The 16,143-nt window shown below is 35.8% G+C and overlaps 1 protein-coding gene across 6 annotated transcripts in view; it reads left to right on the top strand.

Annotated features, from left to right (window-relative positions):
- The window catches only part of LRCH1 (leucine rich repeats and calponin homology domain containing 1), a 117,952-nt gene extending 101,942 nt beyond the window's left edge, over positions 1-16,010 (top strand). For 4 of the 6 annotated variants that reach the window (XR_003540557.2, XR_003540558.2, XR_003540559.2 and 1 more), the window contains 2 exons: positions 4,917-5,174; positions 15,001-15,086. Coding sequence is in view for 2 of the 6 variants with exons in the window: in XM_027720259.2 (XP_027576060.1) it covers positions 15,001-15,114 (114 nt within the window). In the remaining 4 variants the exon portion in view is untranslated. Of the gene's footprint in view, positions 1-4,916; positions 5,175-15,000 lie in introns of all 6 variants that reach the window. The other 2 variants (XM_027720259.2, XM_027720260.2) reach the window with 1 other exon arrangement.
- The last annotated feature ends 133 nt before the right edge of the window (positions 16,011-16,143 follow it).

Here is a 16,143-nt window from a genome sequence, read left to right as displayed (position 1 = left end):
AATAAACTAAATAGCAAGGCCCTGGCTGCACTGGCAGCCTACCAAAAGTGTGAGAATTGAAAGGCAATCAAGTTGTGTCCAGTTTTGCCACTAACCTTTACTGTAGCACCTTATCAGAGATCCTTGTAGATAATTTTTTGAGACAAGACAAACATTTTCGTTTGATGAGAAAGGAATGGTGTCAGTTAAGTATCTGAAAGCCTGAAGATTGAGAAAATATCTGCTATGTCCCTCAGGAGATATATGACAAAAAGGTACAATCTTTGTCTCTTGGAAAATTACAAAGGAATACTTTATTTTGTTTTGTTAACTAAACCCCACCCAATTACCTAATCTCCTCTGTAAGAGTGATGGGGTGACAAACACACTGACTTTTTGGCTGGTATTGATTGAATAAGCAAGTGGCAGTAGATGTGTGATAAATAGGGTTGCCGGTCCTACTGCATTTCTCAGTGACATGCAGTACTTGGATGGTGCCATTTACTGGACTACATTGTTAATGTCACATGGACCCACAAATGACACCACTCATATTACTTACCCAAAAGTGTTCACCTATATTGCACACACTCTCTCATGCTTTATGGGTTTAAAAAATAAAGCTATTTTTTTATTTACTTCTCTTGCCTGTGTCAAATATACCACTTCCAATGCAGTTTTAATCTTCCTGGTAGCATCTCATCCCAGAGGTTTTAAAAATTATAAGAAGAACGAATCATTATCGCATGAGTATGTATGTGAAGTTATGGAAGTATTTTGATTTCAACTGCTCTTTCATAGAACCAGTAACAATAAATGTAAACAATTGCAAAAACGTTCATACACATTTCTTCAACTTGTCATTGCCACATCAGTATTTATACTAGTAGCAAAGACGTAAACTTTTCCATTTTAACCTGCAAATTAATAATTTAATTAAATTTGAGCTGTTATTATTGGTAACTATATTACAGAGTATTTTTTCATATAGACTTTCAGTAGTGTTAACAAATATTTGGTTTTTGGTGGGCTGAATGATACTTTTATTGGACTCAAGATTTAGACCAAAACAAAGCTGTAAATGCAATATGTTATTTGAAAGGCAAAAGTTACAAGTTTTGGGTTGCATTTCTTCTAGTTCTCAGTTATGAACAAATAAGGCATATCAGAAGTAGGATCTTCTAAGCATTTTTTCAAAAAAAGAAAATGAACGAAGTATTTTCAATGTCTGTGAAGTTAGCTTTTTACAAAGACACAAATTTTTATGATATGCATATTACACTAATGTAGTATCTTAGGCCTTTTGGCCCTTTTTGGGGCCTCTTTAGGTCAGAGAAATTACATTAATTTTTTTTAAAAGGAAAGAAGGACTTTCCCCACATACACACCTTGTTATTCTTCATATAGCTTGAAAAAAGATAGACTTAAGTTATCGTGATTAGTACTAGAACAGTAATTTTTGTTGATAAAAGGTAGTGATAAAATGAAACTTTTCACAGTCAAATGTTCCAACAAGAGTTTATCCAAGATTGTGTATTCCAGCGCATCAGTAGGGATGCAAAATGGTTTAGTGGGACAAATTCCCACCCATCTTGGGTGGGAATGAGGGACTTCTGCCATGTCTCTCAGATTTTCAGTCAGTTACATGGTGTAAACATACTGAACAGAAAAGAGTGTGATGGTAAGAAATGGCTTTTTGGATCTCAAGTCATCATATGAAGATGCAGATTACAAAAGTTTTAGCTGTGCCCCTTCCTGTGACTTTCAAGTCCTGCAAATGGACCTATTACAGCGTTTCAACCTCCTCCTCTGAAAACCAGGTCTACTATGTTGCAATGTCTGGCAGAATTATTCTAAAAATCCATATGATTTGTGTTAGTGTAAGAATTGAAAATTAAGTAAAACAATAAAATAAAAAAAACAGGAGGCTTTTGTATTCTAAAAGTAGCAGAACAAAGTAAAGAAAGCAACCAAGCAGTTGAGTGTAAAGTGTTTTATCTTCTGTCTACCTGTTAGTTGATCAATTGGTAATCGTGTTTCTCAGTTTAATGAAAGGTATATTATCATTGCCACTTATGCTTGTTTTCTGATCACGTAATCAGTTACTTCTTCATTGTTTCATCATGAGACATCCATGAAGTTGCAGTAAGTTTTATGAGGTATGACTCCTTTTTCCACTCTTTCCTTCTGGACTCGGTAATGTACATTGTTTGGCCTACAGTGTGGAGTTAAGTAGTTCAGTACTCTGTCAGTTAGAGTCCTGAAAGCATAATTCTGACGTTCCTTTCATTTGAGTTTTGAATATAGTGCATATGCACTACAGGTTTCATTCCTTAATGCACTTCTGCAAACTTACTCTTGATTTTTTTTACCAGGGTCAAAATTTGAGGAGGTTGGTTCTGAAATGCTGTCTGTTTTCACAGTCACTGCTGGGGCATGTCGAATGAGGGTGGTTTGTGCACACAAGCAGCTGGTTATGATTTTGTTGTTCCACTTCTGTCTTACTGTGTTTATTCTGTGTGCATGATTTTGACAGCTGTATGATTTAATCATATAGCTTCATAGACATGAAAAGTCAGTCCATAAATGTAATTATTCAGGATATGTATCTTTTTAGTTCTTACCAGCAATAATTTCAGTCCCATAAATAAGAGGGCAGTGCTTCCAATAGATGGGTGAGTGGGTGGTTGTCTTTGAGACTTTGGGTGGGGATCATGTACTTTTTCACTATTTCAAGATGTCTTGTTTTAGTTTTTATTTGTATTTTTATTTCACAACATCAGTAAAATCCTGGTAACTGCAGTGGAAATACATTCACCATTACTGAAAAGCTATTTGGTTTTTTATCTACAGCTACATTACAGAAGTTTAAAATACGTGAAATATAAACATTTTACATAAAGGGTGAATGTAACACCAAGTTATCCATTGTCACAGAACACACAGAAGTAATCAGACGTTTTTAGGGCTTTCCCGGGTTTCATTGAATTTCACTAAAACACAGCATGGCAGTTTCTGTAGGAAGTTTCTTCTGCATGTCTTGGCTGTTTCTGTACGCTCTGGCTTCTCCTGTATGCTCTTTAGGGTGTTAATCTCTGGTTAGCAAGTTCATCAATCTCTGTGAAAGTTCAAGCTATTATCAGCTCTCGTTCTCTAACTCTGAAATTACTTCCTTCTCCATTCGACTGTAGGAATTGTAGTAGGGATTGTTGGCATTGTTTTGGGGATTTTGGGACAAAGATTAAAAAAAATTCCTTGTTTTAAAGTTCTGTCAAATTTTTTTAATATAAATTTAAGTTAAATGTATGATATATATTTATTTTGGGGATGGATTTGCAACAAGTAGGAACTGAGTCTTGTATGCTCTTATAGAATTAATTCAGCATTTGCTGGATTTACTGGTGTCTTTGATAAAAGTGCAATGTATTACATAGTTGATAGTCCCGACTGGTTTGCCCTAAAACTTGTTTCTCTGGTATGCAGCTTGTTTATGTAGGTGTTCTCGAATACAGTACTAATCCTATCCCATTTTTAAGCAAGATCAGCATGTTTTGTGCTGTTTGTGAGTTTTCATACTCTAAAAAATGCCAAATAGAGTTGCATTGAAGTGTATTATCACACTAGAGTTTTCAGTTAAAAAAAATTCTGAAAAATGACTGCAAAAATAATGTTGTTGCTAGGCAGTTTGGTTCCCCCCTCTGTATCTGCTGGCCTAAGTAACAAAATTTTGCAGCTTTTGACTCCTGGTTAAGCTAGAACCAGTCATGATAAGCAAAAAAAAAAAAAAAAAAGTGTCACTTTTTTCTTTGTGTATAAATGACAGTTCTGACTTCCAGTTTTACTAGTCACTTTTCAGGATAGAAGGACCTTTTGAATATTTTAAAGTTAATTTTATCTCAGACTGGACCTTGAAACTTTGTGCTAACAGGAAACAGACACTGAACTTCCATGTCTTGGTTTATTTGGTATACTGTCAGTTCATTAAGGATGTGAGAATGAAAAGCTACTGCAGAAACATAATGTTCCTCTCAAACAGGGGAACTCTTATTACATGTAATTTTGTTCAGTAAGTATTCATTATCTTAGTAAGGCCTTATTTGCAATGTAAAATGGTGTATTTAGATTGCATTTCGAAAGTACTAGTGTTGCTTGCTTTGATTTTAATGTTAAATGTTGTGTGAGCATGTTGATATTATTTTTGCATATTACACTTCATTTTATAGAGCTAGTCTAGAGTAAATTGCCACATCAAGTCATTGATACTTTCCAAAAATGGTATGGGAGTCTAACCTGCTAATAATTTAAAAATGCTACCTAAGGAATTTAGCATCCAATTCTGCAGTCTAGAAACTATTAAAGTTAAGTATAGTTAGTGCTACATTGACTTTTTCAGTTTCTATCCCAGGGTGTGATTTAAGTTGATATTTGAATACCAAGTTTTAGATTATCACGTTAGAGAATTTGGCATACTTTTAATGGTTCCTGTAAGTACTTTTTCTTGATGCTTCATATTGCTGCTGCTGCTTGTGCTTTTAACAGCTTTCTAACCCACTGTTTGCTATTATATAAGGTGGATTTTACAGCTGGTTCCATTTAAGCGTTTGAATGAGGCCCAGATGGCCAAAGGTGTGCAGATCTCAGTGGAATGAGTGGATCACATGCACCTCCTCACTCTTGTGAATTTGGGCATAATTTTGGAAGGATTTGAAGACCTGAACTCTTCTAGTTTAACATTCTGATGTTATATGATAGCTTCAGTATTTAGAGGAAATAAAAGAAAGCTGGAATGTCTAGTGAGCAAGGCAATAGTCAGAAGAAGCTATTCCTACATGTTTATGCTAGAATATTGTGATAATTTATTTATCAATATCTTTCTATTTTTGTATTTTTAATTTTTTGCACTCTTTTTCTGTTCTAATGGCTGCCCTTCGGGATAGGCTGACCTCTGCTCTCCGTATGACATCCTGCAGTCGGATATTCGTCACATTCGAAAGACTGTTGACACTCTGCTCGCCCTCGGGGAGAAACCCCCACAATCAACTTCTGCTTTTCGCTCCTGGGATCTAATAGGCTTTTGTCTTTTCCATATACTTTTTATAGTCTTGATGTATATAACTTATCACTGGAATTTGCTAACAGCATAACCTGTTCGCATGTGCACAAAAACTTTCTGCTTTGTCTCTGACAAATTACAGGTACTTAATTTCCTTCCTTTGCCTTACAAACTTCTCCCTTTCCCTTGCTTCCCTTCCTTGTAATATCTTTATTAATCTCTTGAAATAGGAGAGAGAAGGAGTAGCATCTTGAAGGCAAGTCCCATATCTTCTATCCCCTCTAGCTCTAGTTTAAGAACTTAGGTACCTCTATATTTATAGTTTTTCTTTCATGTTGCCTAGACTACACACTAAATGGGTTAAAGCAGTGAAGCTACTCTTATTCCACTTTTGGGTGTAGGCTAGATGTGTATCACAAGCTAAACAGAACTAAGCCTCTTACTTTTTGTGAAAATCCAAAAATGCTGCAGATATGGAAGCAACTGAGGTGGCACTTCAACAGATAATAGTATTTTCTGAGTTGGTGCCATTTATCTCTGCATATGTGTTGTTACAAGCACTTAAAAAACTACCTTTCAAATTACTGTTATTTTTTAATTCTTTATATTAACAACAGTACTGTGACTTTAAAGATTGTTGTTCTCTCTCCTGTTCTGATTAAATTCCATATTGGCGTAGTTACGTTTTCCTACTTACATTTTGGTTTTCTCCAGATTCCATAGAATATCCTTTTTCTTCTGCCACACAAAGCAGTGTTGAACTGCTTTCAGACACTTGCTACATTACACCCCAGAGATGACTGTAAGTTAGCAGTGGGTATGAGCAAGCCATAGAATGCAGGGACTTGGGAATGTTTCAGTATGAAGAGCATATGGTACAGAGTGACACAGTAAGACAGACTGAGAATAAACTGTTAGTCTCCTGTATCTGCCATTCTTGTGTGTGGCGTCAAGCAAGTCACGTCACTATCTTCTTTGTTTCATCACCTGTGAAAATGCAGGCACTGTTTGTTTGTTTGTGTTTATAGCAAAGACAGTGTAGCTCGGAAAACAGATCATCTGGGCAGACTCCAGCTTTTCTATCCTAGAAGGTTTTAAAGAAAAGGTTAGACATACATTAGCCAGGAGGTGTTTTGGTATGTTTGAATTCTGCCTTTGATTGGACTGCCAGACTAACGACCTCCATTTCCCTTCTAGTTCTGTGTTCTGTTCATCTACTGTAAAACTTAAAATAAGATGGTTTTTTTTTGTTTTGCTCCTTATCAACATGAAATATACAAATGAAAATTGATTGAAAAATATAAACCTATAATGACATGACAGTATTGGCCTAGATGCTGTTGACTAACTTTGTAACTCAGTCTCAGGCTATCCTAACCAAAGGACCTCAGTTTTGTGTCTTGGCAATAGATGCATTCACCTCTCACTGTCTAGTGTAAAATAAAATTACCTATAAACTTTTAGTGGATAACTAGCATAGGAACTTACATGTTACTGATTATTTTGGCCATGTGGTTATGATTTAATGCTGCACTGTAAATACCCCCATTCCATAGATACTTGTAAAATTTTGTAAAAAACTTATAAGTGCAGTTCTATTCCTAGTTTCTGTGGCTCAGATATATATACACATATTTATACACACACATATTTATACATATGTAGTTTGAAATGTATAATTAGATACGTATTTTAGGATGAAAAAATTAATTTCAGACAATGGATAAATCAAATATATCAAAGGATTTAGTGTCTAGCAACTTCCACTGCATATGTATAACCAATCTTTTGTAAAGGGTGTCTGTCATCTGTTCAGTGAGCCCTTCTAAGCTCTTGATACTTGAGAATTGGTACTAATTATTTGGGTGTGCAGCTATAGACTTGTGTCCTCATCCTGCACAGGCCTGTCTTTTAACTGTGTGCCTGGTTTCAGTGATACCAATACCAGACACTTGTTTACTCAGAGTCAGAGCTTGACATTTAAGTTTCTACTTTCAGCCGATCTTTGTCTTGATATTGATTTTCTTGTTTTAACAATGTTGCTTTTCTGCTGAAACTGAGAAAGTGACATAAAGCTTGAATCAGTTCAGAATCTATTTAATTCTGTGTTTATAATCCAGTGCAGGTGATTGAGACAAAAGTGATGTCTTCTGTAGGGCTAACATTTCACTACTGCTCCCATAAGTGGTAAACAGATCTCCTGTTGATGCCGTGTGTTGTGCCCTTCTTATGTAGTGCTGAACTGCATGCATGAATACATTTTTTGAAGTTAGAAAATCATGTATAGAAAGTTTTTGCTACCATCCTGTAGTACGCATCTGTCTCATTGTCTAATATCACGTCTGATTATCCACCGTAACCAATAACTTTCGGGTGGCAGGTAAGAGAAGGAGTAGATTAGTGTGTTTTGCATTTTCAGTGTGCAGAAATGGAAGTTCATGTCTTCATTCTTTTTTAATGTTTTATAGACACTGGGTTAGAAACTGAACTACTGTTGTGCCAGTGTAGACCAAATGAAATGTATCCCAGTCATAGTGACACATAACTCCAACACTTGTCCAAAGTTTTAACTTTGCATATGCTTACTGTGCAAACAGAGCTGTTGTTTAGTTACTTAGAGTACATTTTCTGTGTGTTCTCAGCTATGAGAGTATACAGTAATTAAAGTGTAATATTACAAGCACTTTCTTGTAGTTAGAGATGGTGAAGCTGTCTTGAACGAGACTCTGACAAACAAACAATGAACATACTTGCTTCATGGCAAGCACAGCTGTGCTACCATACATGTACCTTATCCAGTTTTGTATATTTTCGGGTTGTTACTGATTACACTTCCAAATATATATAAATCTTACAGGGAAAGAAATAGTGAAATACGCCCTTACGTTTTCTAAATGTGAATATAGTAAAGTTTCTCAAAATATATTTCAAATATAATGAAAACATGAAAATCTGTGTGCTCATCCCTGAAGCCAGTAATTCTTCCACTAAGTGGGGAAGTGGAAACTAAAACATGGATGTAGCTCATTAATTTACTCTAATGGGTTTTTTGTTAAATTCAGAGTCCTGTTTCTGTGCTGCTGTTCCTGTGGCTTCAGTACTTGGGAAGTAAACAGTTCGACTGATTGGTGGTTCTTCACCTTTGAGAGATCCCACTGTGGTGACATTCAGTTATATACAATTGGTACTTACTGCTCACAGCCAGTCACATGATTAAGTTGATCACCTGGAGTTTAAAAAAACCTGTGCACTGTAGTTCACACCCATATTAATTAATAACATAAATTATATTTGCTGCTCTGTTTCTTTTTCCATTCAGTTTTTTTCCATTGCAATGATCATCAGAGATTTTCAAGCCATGATTTCTTAATAAATTGATTTCCAATCTGTACTGTATCCATCATATTGATTGCTCTTTTATCCTGTGGAGGTCATCTCATTCATACTGCGATAAAGTAATAAATACAACTTGCAGTGGATATACTTGCAGGTAAAATGTGTTTGCACTGGATTAAAAGTGGTATTTTGATGTGAGGATTTGGCTTTCTTTTTCCTTGAGCTAGAAAAAAGATAAATATTTTCAAGTGTACTGTAATGCAGTGTAGTAGTCCTTCACATGCTTCTTGCTTGTATATTAGCAAGTTTTTACAGCTGATAGCTGTACATAGATCCCATTACGTTCCTAATAAGTTTTCTGAAAGTTATGCTTAATGTGAATGGGGATTGAATTAGATCTGAGCAAATATGCAGTACAGTTTTCTACTCAATATACATTAATGAGTTTCCAAAGTATTGCTATATCAGTTTTTCAAAAAAAAAAAAAAAATTTACTCCTGTCACACTCCCCCCAAAAAAAACCCCAAAACAAACCAAAAACCAAACAAACCAAAAAGAAGGGTAAACCAAACCACCCAACGAAGGGCACTATATATGATCAGTAGCGCGACTGAGGAATCAAATAGTACAGCTGAGGTTGTGAACCTTTGCCATTTCCTTCATTTCTAGCACATAAGCAGCGTTATGCAGAAAGAGTGGTAAAAAAATACTTTATGGTAATGAACCATTCTACTTTGATGGTACAAAACACTCATTTCATCATTTTGTCTTTTAGAATTAAATGTATAAGGATATGGTATAATTGGTATTTCCCCTTAAGTATTCATTTTCTCGTACTGTTTCATGTGTGTCTGTCTTTATTAAGATTTTTGTTCCTTGCGGTTTCAGGGCACTGTTTTCTAAGCATGTTAGACTAAAACTGTGAGGCATTTTTGTAAAATATAGAGTCTACTTTTAAAATTTTATTGTTGAAGGCTAGAATTTATAAAGACTCTGAAGCCCACCATCTATAGTTACAGTTCTGTAAATATTTGCAATTTATTGAGTGATCAGAAAATGCATATATCTAGACATCTAACTGGCTATGCCTCCAAATACAGAATTGCAGCCGTAGTATTGAAGGTCTAAGGGTTTGGTTTTTTTTTTCCTTTGTCAAATCTGGCCATAAATGTACACTTTAGAAAATATACTAATCTTTCCACTGGAAATTAAAAAAAAAAATGCAATATGCCTATGGCCTGAATTACTGTGCTTTTTAAATCTTCTGCTGTTTTCTTTTGTACTTCAAATGGTACCTTCAGAGCATTTGGACACACACAGACATCAACAGTAATAGTTGAAAAATATATAAAAAGACATAATTTCAAATTTCCTTATATGAAAAAATAAATATTTGCTATAGCTTTTTTAACTCTTTAGAAAGAAAACTGGCCTTGACCTAACAAAGTGCCAAAAGTTTTGTATGTTGGATATAAGTTTGCTTAAATGTAATGCCCTGATGTTTCTTTTAGTGACTTCCCATTTCAGAATAGTTGGCTCCAAACATGAAATGATGGGTGTTACATGAACTTAGTTTTTTTTTAATTTGTGCTTGGAGAAATTGCCCGTTCCACTATTGCACTTTTTTAATGAGTATTTTATTTTTCCCCTGTAGATCTGAAATCATATATTCTACAAATACAGGGAAGAAAGATGTTGCCAAATTGTAGAATACCATTTCTCTTTATTTTTACTGACAAATACAGTTGGGCCCTGCTGTTATTATCATGTGGTCATTTTACTACTTGCCCATCTGATATTATGGCAGCAATGTCTTTTTTGATAAATACTTACTGTATCTGAATCGCCAAGGTGCTTGCCCTACCATAAACTAATTTTAACAGTTGTCATGACTTCGAAGTCATGACAAAAATAGATGTATCTGTGGAGTGTGTCACGTATCCTTGTGGGATTAGTGTCCTTGTGTATTCCTGGCTTTTTTCTGCGCTGTCTAATTCATACATTTTGTTCCAGGATTAGAAACTTGCTCTGGCAAGCACATGCACGCGTGTATGTTAGTGGATACACCTGTTGTACTGTCTCTTTGTGTTGCTTTGTGATTCAACCTCCTGGCTGCTACCTCCTTTTTGTGCACTTTTTAATATTTTTGCCATCAGGAGGGGTTTGTTCTTTTGCTTCGTGCTGAGTTTGAAAATTCAGCCATTCAAAATGGCTATGTGTCTGTAGAAAGTGGTTTGCTTGCAAAAAGTATATAAGTTCCTTTGTTTTCTTAGGAAGAAAAAAAAATTAAAAATATATTAGAACTTCATTTTTATAGTAGGTAGAGAAGAGAGATATTTGTGCTGGTATGAGTGGAGTGGCAGCCCTTTCCACCACAATTGTTCTAAAAGACTTTTAGGCTGGTCTTGAGAATTAATAGCCAGTTCTTCTGTCTTTTTTTCTGGGGTTTGTTCAGTAATGGTTTCAAGAGGGATGTTTTTAGAGAGACAAGACATACTTCTGTATTGAAGTGTTATGGATCTGAATCTATTGTAAAAGGGACAAATATCAAAGATTGAGAGAAGTGGGTACAGCTGAATCATGGATGAGTTCTCCTCTTGCTTGGTCAGGCATATTGCCTCAAAATGCCAAGATTTAAGAAAAGTTTTGAAATCTTTTTGGCTTGCAGTTTCACAGCTCTGCTGTCAGTGGTTTCCAGAATGCAGTTTTAGTGGATTAGAGAGTGAGGCAGAGCATGGAAAATGGACTGTGCTGCAGGGACAATGGCTGAACCTGAGTACAGAGACACCTGGGATCTTGGCCCAAAGTAACTGCTCTTGTGCTGAGTTATTATTGGTGTGCTCTGGATTCCATCCTTGGCAGGATCCGATTTTTCTTATTCTGAGAAGTAAATATATGATTCATAAAAGTATGTGAGGCAGGATTGATGAAAGCCATTTACAAAGTTTTGAAGATAGCGGTTAGGGCTTAGATCATGGCTGGGCTTCGCGAACGAAGATTTGGGAAGGGCTCTACCCACGTTTGTTGGTGGCTAAAAAGGCCAATACGAGATAGACACGTCCGGTTGCAAAAGGCACAGCAGAAGGACTCCTTAGATAAGAGAATTGATTTGTGACACGTTAAGATGAAGTTTGTTGTATTTAGAAGATGGTGTCCCGTCTCATTGTCAAGTTTGGAAAGTTCATCATAGCCACGTGTTTGGCTGCAGAGTTACAAAACATTAGCCAAGTTCCACCTGCTTCATAAGAGAAGGCTGTCAATTATATGTTTCAAGCACTGGCGAAGAATGATGTGTAGTATAAAATGTTACATGCTGGGAAACTTCTCACTCCTAGAACAGAGTCCTATTTTTTTACAGAGCTCCTAGAACAGCTTTCCTAATGGGAATATGTATCTTGTAAATACAGCAGTGGGAGACAGGTTGCTTTATACAAACTAAATTACTGTATTTAAAAGAATTAGATAATGCGTTGTCTTTTAAAAGTGAAAAATCTTATTGCATGGAGGTTTTATATGAAATAGTGCATGCATTCCTTTATGATTTTAGTGAAAATGTGCTTATAAACAAACTACAAAATTCCTAGCAAGAGGGCATGACAGAAAAGTTCTCTAAGTGCTAGAAGGTGACACAAAAATGGTGAGCTTAGAATTTTTTATAAGGCAAGCATCCTTAACTGTGGTGTTTTAAGCAAATCTGGCTTCAACAGAAAAATGTATAATATTTTCAAGCATAAATATCTAGCAAGGTAGGTTGTTTCAGGGCTAGATTTTTGGATTCAGTCCCTACCCTTCAGCCTTGCATTACTAATCCCTCAGTTTTCAGATATTGGATTCAGTAGGCTTTATTATTTAATGCCTTTTGTCTAGCATGGAAGACTAATGAAATATTGGCATGCTAAGGGCCACCAGATCTGTGGAACAAGACTCGACTGTGCAAGGTCAATGAAAAGAAGTAGAAGAGAGTAGAAAGAATAACATTTCACTTCAGGTGTCTGATTTGCATTCTCAAATAGGTTGGTTTTTTTTTTTTAATTATCCAAGTTGGAGAATTGTAGATTTTTATATGAACTATGTCCCAAGACATTAGATTGGCAACATGTCTAGTAGAAATCACACATCTGAAGTAGAAATATTTGGAGGGTTTTTTCCCCCCTTTTTATTTCATATTGCTGTCTCTACCTTCTCTTGTAGGTTCTCCAGTGCTAACCAGGTATCAGTTTAGGAGTTTGTATCCTAAAATATATTTATATATTTCTCTTGAAAAGGTACTTTTTTTACAGAGGAATAAAAGTTGGGGAGAACCATCTCTGACAGCTTGCAGGTCAATATTTCAGTCAGAAGAACAAACAAGAATGAACTGCAGAACTCAGTGTCTTAACTTAATAGGCAATTTAGGGCAGGTTTGAAATGGAAATGCGAGTGATGACCTGGAATGGCTGCAAGATGGGGGTAGTTCCTTGTGCTGCCTGGGCAAGTAGCTGCAGCAGAGAGTGACAGGATGGCAGACAGGAGCAGGAGGCATTTGCCACAACTGTTTGGTCAATGCGAATCTGAATCCACAAACTCAATTGAAGTGGGAACACAGCATTAGCAGATCACCAGAATGTTAGAGCATCTTCCCTATGGGGAAATGTGTGTTGTCCATCTCCTGCAGACCTACTCAGCCAAGTTCCTTGGAGACAATCTGTTTAAAGTTGTTTCTTGGGTCATAAAAAAACCCTCAAACATAAAATATTAAAACAAGTAGTAAAATGTAAATAGAATATAGATAAATTACAGTTACCAGTATCAGATGCCATGATTTTGAATGAAGTCTGACTGTCTCTCGTTTTTAGGTTTCATAGTTAATAGGAAAGTTTTTTTCTCCCATTGAGGCTGGAGTGGGGTGTGAAGAACTTCACCAAAAATTTAAGCAAGCTGAATGTTGGTTATGGATAAAGGAAATAATCATTAATGAAAGAAAGTCATAAATATCAGAAGCAGTGCAACAGCTGTTTAATACTGGTACTTTTTTGATGGAGTTGTGGCCCACTGAGGGAAATTTCCCTGAGCAAGGACTGGACAACAATGGAAGCAGACAAAAACTATTAATCATAGGTGCATAACATAGTACAAACTGTATGAATTGTACTTTTGCATCCGAGTTCAATCATTTCATGTATTATATTTAGTTTTAAGAGTCCTAGGAGTCAGGGAAGGGACTAGAGCTGAAAAAATGTGTAATGAGAAGAGAGGTTGAAAAGATTAGTGATATTTAAATTGAACAAATAATCAGTATGAGGAAGTGTGGGAAAAGGACATGAATTGTATAAAAATAAAATAAGGGAGCCTTAGTTAACATTACAGAAGCAAGAATAATATTCAGTAGAAGACAAGCAATTAATTAAAATAGGATTTGAAATGCATCAGTAATTTTAAAAGCTAAAAGTTTATTGAATAGCTAATAGTGAGAATAGCAATAGTGAGAATATCAGAACAACTGTCTCTTTCCAAAAAATCGGTATCCCACGTCTGCTGATGGTCATGTATGGATGCGTAGGAAAGGAGCAGAAGGTTAGATCATGTAGATGATTTTTTCAAGTTTTTCAGCTTAAAGTTTCAACTTAAAGTTTTTCAAGCTTAAAGCAATCTGACATGCAGTTGAGCAGACACTGTTTCCATGTGTTTGTGTTTAACACTTGTTTGGGGTTTTATCTATCTGTATATTTTGTCATCCCACTTATGCTTTTGGCTTTCATGTTGTGGCAATGAGTGTCACGGTTGTGATTATGGTTTATGTGATGCAGTCTAGCTTTTCCATTTATTTATTTATTATAAACCTGCTGCCTGATTTCATAATTTCATTGATTTCATTAACAAGAATACCCACTTACATTAAGAAAAACAACTTTTTAAAGAGAGGGCCAGTCATGACTCAAGACTGCCTCTCTAAGCAAGGCTTTCTTTAATTATTCACTGGTGAGTGTCTTGTTCCTTGTAGGAGATACAGTATTTACTGCTTGACTATCGTCTGGTATAACAGCTTCTGTGGACAACCAGTAGGTTTCATCCTGGCTATGATTGCTGTGTCCTTATGGTGAATAAAGTTGATTCCTGGATATTTCTAATACAGTGGTAACTTGGAATGAAACACTTCGCCCATTGAATGCACAGCATTGCACACACTTTTCTGTAAATACTAGTGCATAGCTTTCAAGGTGCATATCCTGAGACCAAGCCCTACCTCTCTAGAGCCCAGTGGTAGAATGTTTTTTGACAGAACCTGCCTTCTGTCCCCAGACTCACACACATGTAGTAACAAGGCGAATGCTATGTTATCTTGCGTTGTAGGCGAAAGTTCGATGTGTGCTTGCTGGCCCTCGCCTTAGTTCATGTGTTTACATGCTGTAATGACCACAGAACAGGTTGGTTTGTGAGGCCCAGAATATAGCAGATCTCTCACTGACTCATAGGTGTAATGAAAGCAAAATCAGAAACTTTCTGTCAAAATCATAGGAAGTTCTTTTTAATTAAAAATAGGAAATGGTTCCTGCTTGCTGGGCTTTGTGTTCCAAATGTGATCACGTAAAGCAAGGGTTTGCAGTACGTATTGAGTATCCTAATCTTTACTCCTCTGTTGTTTTTTTTTCTAGGAAAAGCTCTGCCTACCACATCACATCCTAGAAGAAAAGGGCTTGGTAAAAGTGAGCATAACAGTTCAAGCATTGCTAGATGTAACCACAGTGAAACAAGCTTTATTCACATGAAACTACTCTCTCTGCTGTTACCAGCTCCACTGTGCCGTGAAAGAATCAAAAAACTGCCCATCTGTTCAAACTGCATGGAAAAAAACCCCAATACTCCAAGAGTATTCTTACACTTTAAATTTTAAAACCATGTTTCAGACTGTACGTATGTGTCAAACTACAGAGCAGAAACGAAACAGAAACATTTTCTAGAAGAAGTTGGCGCTTCACTGCTTTTACACGTCACTTTGTACAGTACTTACTAAAACAACCACCTCTCTGCCACTTAAAAATGTGTGGAGCACACAGCTGTCTTGCAGCAAGATACCTTCGTATTATTAAACTAAGAATCGCTGTAATCATTTGGGGGGAGGGAGAAGGGAGAGTAAATCAGACTGCTACCATGGTAGGTTTTTCTGCAGTTGCGTCAGGCTATTGCCTTTTAAAAAAATCCAGACATAAAATATTTATATAAATATTATTTATTAGTGAGTTGTTATTCATCCTTTGGATGCAGAATGTAAATTAGGAAACTGTATTTTATTACTGCTTTTTTTGTGGTTAAACACTTTATTTTAATATAAATACTTAGTTATTTTTTATTCTACTTGGTGTGCAGTAGCTCTAGATCTTCGTAAATTGTATTTTCTAACGTAAGATAAAAAAAAGCAAACAATAGGTGCTTTTAATAAAAGAACAGCTAGCTGGAATGGAATTCTTTATTTCTTGAATCTGTGGAACATTGGTAAAAAATTCCATTCTGCCTTCCACTGAGTTTCCTACATTCCAGTAGCACTTCTCCCCTCACTCCACTAAATCGGCTGAAACTGAGAGCACACCCATTTTATTTGTATATAGATGTTTAAAAACAAACAAACAAAAAAAGGAAATATGTAAACTTGAACAATAAATGTGAACAAATATTTTTGATTGCTTATTTTACTATGCACAAGACATTTAACTTTTGCCACAACAAAATGAATGATGTGCATTAGGATCATGTGTCTTGAAATATAATTTTGCACTGTAACTCGATTTCTTTTAAACACT

The sequence above is a fragment of the Pipra filicauda genome, unplaced genomic scaffold (assembly GCF_003945595.2).
Source record: "Pipra filicauda isolate LSUMZ 115617 unplaced genomic scaffold, ASM394559v2 scaffold28_size6257848_pilon, whole genome shotgun sequence".
Classification (NCBI taxonomy): domain Eukaryota; kingdom Metazoa; phylum Chordata; class Aves; order Passeriformes; family Pipridae; genus Pipra; species Pipra filicauda.
Note: the sequence above shows the minus strand (reverse complement) of the source record. Positions and strands in the feature narration are given on the sequence as shown.